General features: G+C 32.8%; 1 protein-coding gene across 1 annotated transcript; it reads left to right on the top strand.

Annotated features, from left to right (window-relative positions):
* Positions 1-302: 302 nt before the first annotated feature.
* On the top strand, positions 303-2,037 carry LOC104522836 (RNA-binding protein 26-like; the record flags this gene model as incomplete). The annotated part of the gene is made up of 3 exons (XM_010165235.1): positions 303-421; positions 977-1,113; positions 1,949-2,037. Coding segments are annotated over 3 exons (345 nt in total), but the record flags the coding sequence as incomplete, so codon positions are not given.
* Positions 2,038-2,536: the final 499 nt, after the last annotated feature.

The raw sequence follows: 2,536 nt of genomic DNA on the forward strand, positions 1-2,536 counted from the left end.
CAGTTGGAGCTATTTCATTCTAGGTAGTTTGTTGGGGGTTTTTTTTAGTTTCCTATGAAGTGCTCCATGAAATATTGTTTGGAAATATTCTAGGCAATTGCTTCTCTGTAAAATAAAGTTGATACTTAATGATCTTACAAATCTGGACTCTTTCTTAAAAAAGTACCCATGAGTGTTTTTCAGTTACTTTGTTAGGAAAGGTTTTGGTCCTCTCTGTGTATTGGTTATACCAATTTCAGACACTAACTTCTGTATAATCTAACTGCTTTTTTTTTTTTTTTTTTTAATTAATCTATTTGCAGATGTGATGCAGATCCATCTGCCCTAGCTAAATATGTTCTGGCTTTGGTAAAGAAGGATAAAAGTGAAAAGGAACTGAAGGCACTGTGTGTTGATCAGCTGGATGTCTTTCTTCAGAAAGGTATGGTCTTTGTCATAACAGTGAAGTCTGAGTGAAAAGTTTGTTTTATTTAGTACAATCAAACAGTGTTACCATGGGATCATGCCTTTGTCTCTTTACCACCTTTGTTACTTAGAAGTATGTAATTCAAATTTCATTAAATAACCTGTTTTAAAAAACAGATGCATAGCACATTATGCATATATTTGGTATATATTTTGTGTCTGTTGGTATTCCTGGAAGAAAATTACGAATGTTAAGAGTTATTGACAGAATTAGAAGTATTTGAGCTGTCTGTATATTCCAGAAATATTCTTTTGGCTGTTTTATTAAGAGGTATTAAATAATTAAGTGATTGAAAACCTTTATGAAACATTGTCATTACTGACATGCTTCTTGACTCTGTAAATGTCCCTTTTAAATATAAAATTAGCAGCAGAATATTTAAAAAAAATTCTTCATTGCTTTAACTATTTGATAAATGTTGATTTTTTTGTATGTGTGTTTAAGTTATTTTTAAAGCAAATGTTAATTGAAGTTTTGGATAATGGATATTTGTACATTCTTTACTTTTAGAAACTCAGATATTTGTGGAAAAACTGTTTGATGCTGTGAATACAAAAAGCTATCTACCTCCACCAGAACAGCCATCGTCAGGAAGCCTGAAAGTAGAATTTTTTCAGCACCAAGAAAAAGAGACAAAAAAAGAAGAGGTGGGCATTGATTTTATTCTAAATTTATGTCTTTTTTCCTCATTCTTGTAACTTGCTCATGTGGTTCAACTTCATTATGCTTATTCATTTATTAATAATAGTTCCAAAACTTATACTACAGCATTAAAATATGTCAGAAGATTTTTGCCCAGTATGTTGAGTTCTGCTGCACCATTTTTCTTAAAGATAAGTGGGTGCCTCAAAGGTAAATGAAAGTGGTTCTGACTAGGCAAATGTAAATAAAGTTATTGAGTAGTGTAGGAGTTGCAGTACAACCTACATTAGTTCTTTGCTCAGGATTGCTGTTGTAGTTATGTTGCTCTTTAATTCAGCATAATTCCAGGCTGCAATTCCAGATGGCAGTCCTCATTCCTGCAGCTGCTTGATCCAGATAACATCCTTATTCCAACACAAGTGTTTATATCCTTTGAGCCACAAGAGCAGGTTTGTCCTTAACTGTGATCTGAACCAACTAACCTGCTGATGAAGAAAAGACCTCACTGTGTCAATCACTGAATAGTCACGTTTTCCCAGATCTGTCACTGCACCTTAGTACAGATTTTTGTCCACTTGTAGTAAAAGCAGATGTATTTTCAGTGCAACACAATAAGAATTGCTTATTCTGCTTTATTTTCTCCCAACCCAATACCTTTGAATATTACTATAAATAGAAATTAAATATGTTACGAAGATTCTCTAATTACAAAAATGTTTCAGTTTAATATTACTGCTGACTTTGCTCAGCATTTTGAGGTTTTTTGTTTTATTGGATTGTGCAGAAGTGTCCATGATAGTGTACTCACATTTTGATGTAATGTATATACTTTAAATTCAGATAGTTAAAGAAGAAGAGCGTGAGAAAAAGTTTTCTAGAAGATTAAATCACAGCCCTCCTCAGTCAAGTTCTCGCTACAGAGATACCAGGTAATAAATTTTGCTTAACCTCTTATATTATATCAGTAATCAAATGGACTGGGATTTTTATGGTGTTACTCAATTAAATATTTTCTTTCTCTCTGGTCACCTACTAAGCCTAAAAATAGGACTTTTATTGCCTTTATATATGTGTAGTTAAATGGTGAGTATGTAAGTGACATTGTAAACTCTGAGTTGTGCACAACTATCACATTTGAGTTTTATGATTCATTTTTATGTTGGATTTATGGTTTATATTACAACACTTATTCTGCTCAGTAATGAGACTGAATTGTTCTAATTTTAATTTAGCAGCTTTCCCTTCAGTAACTGTTACCTTTTTGATGTTTCCAACTTGGGGAAGGTGCAGTATTGGGCAGAAACAGAATTTTACATACGTTTTAAAATCTTGTGGATGGTAAGAGTGAAATGCATAAACCAAATAAAAGAATTTTAAGTGGTCTGAGGAGAAAGGAAGGACCAGCTCTGAAGAGAAGGACTTGGGAGT

Source organism: Antrostomus carolinensis, unplaced genomic scaffold (genome assembly GCF_000700745.2).
Source record: "Antrostomus carolinensis isolate BGI_N321 unplaced genomic scaffold, ASM70074v2 scaffold48333, whole genome shotgun sequence".
In the NCBI taxonomy this organism is placed as follows: domain Eukaryota; kingdom Metazoa; phylum Chordata; class Aves; order Caprimulgiformes; family Caprimulgidae; genus Antrostomus; species Antrostomus carolinensis.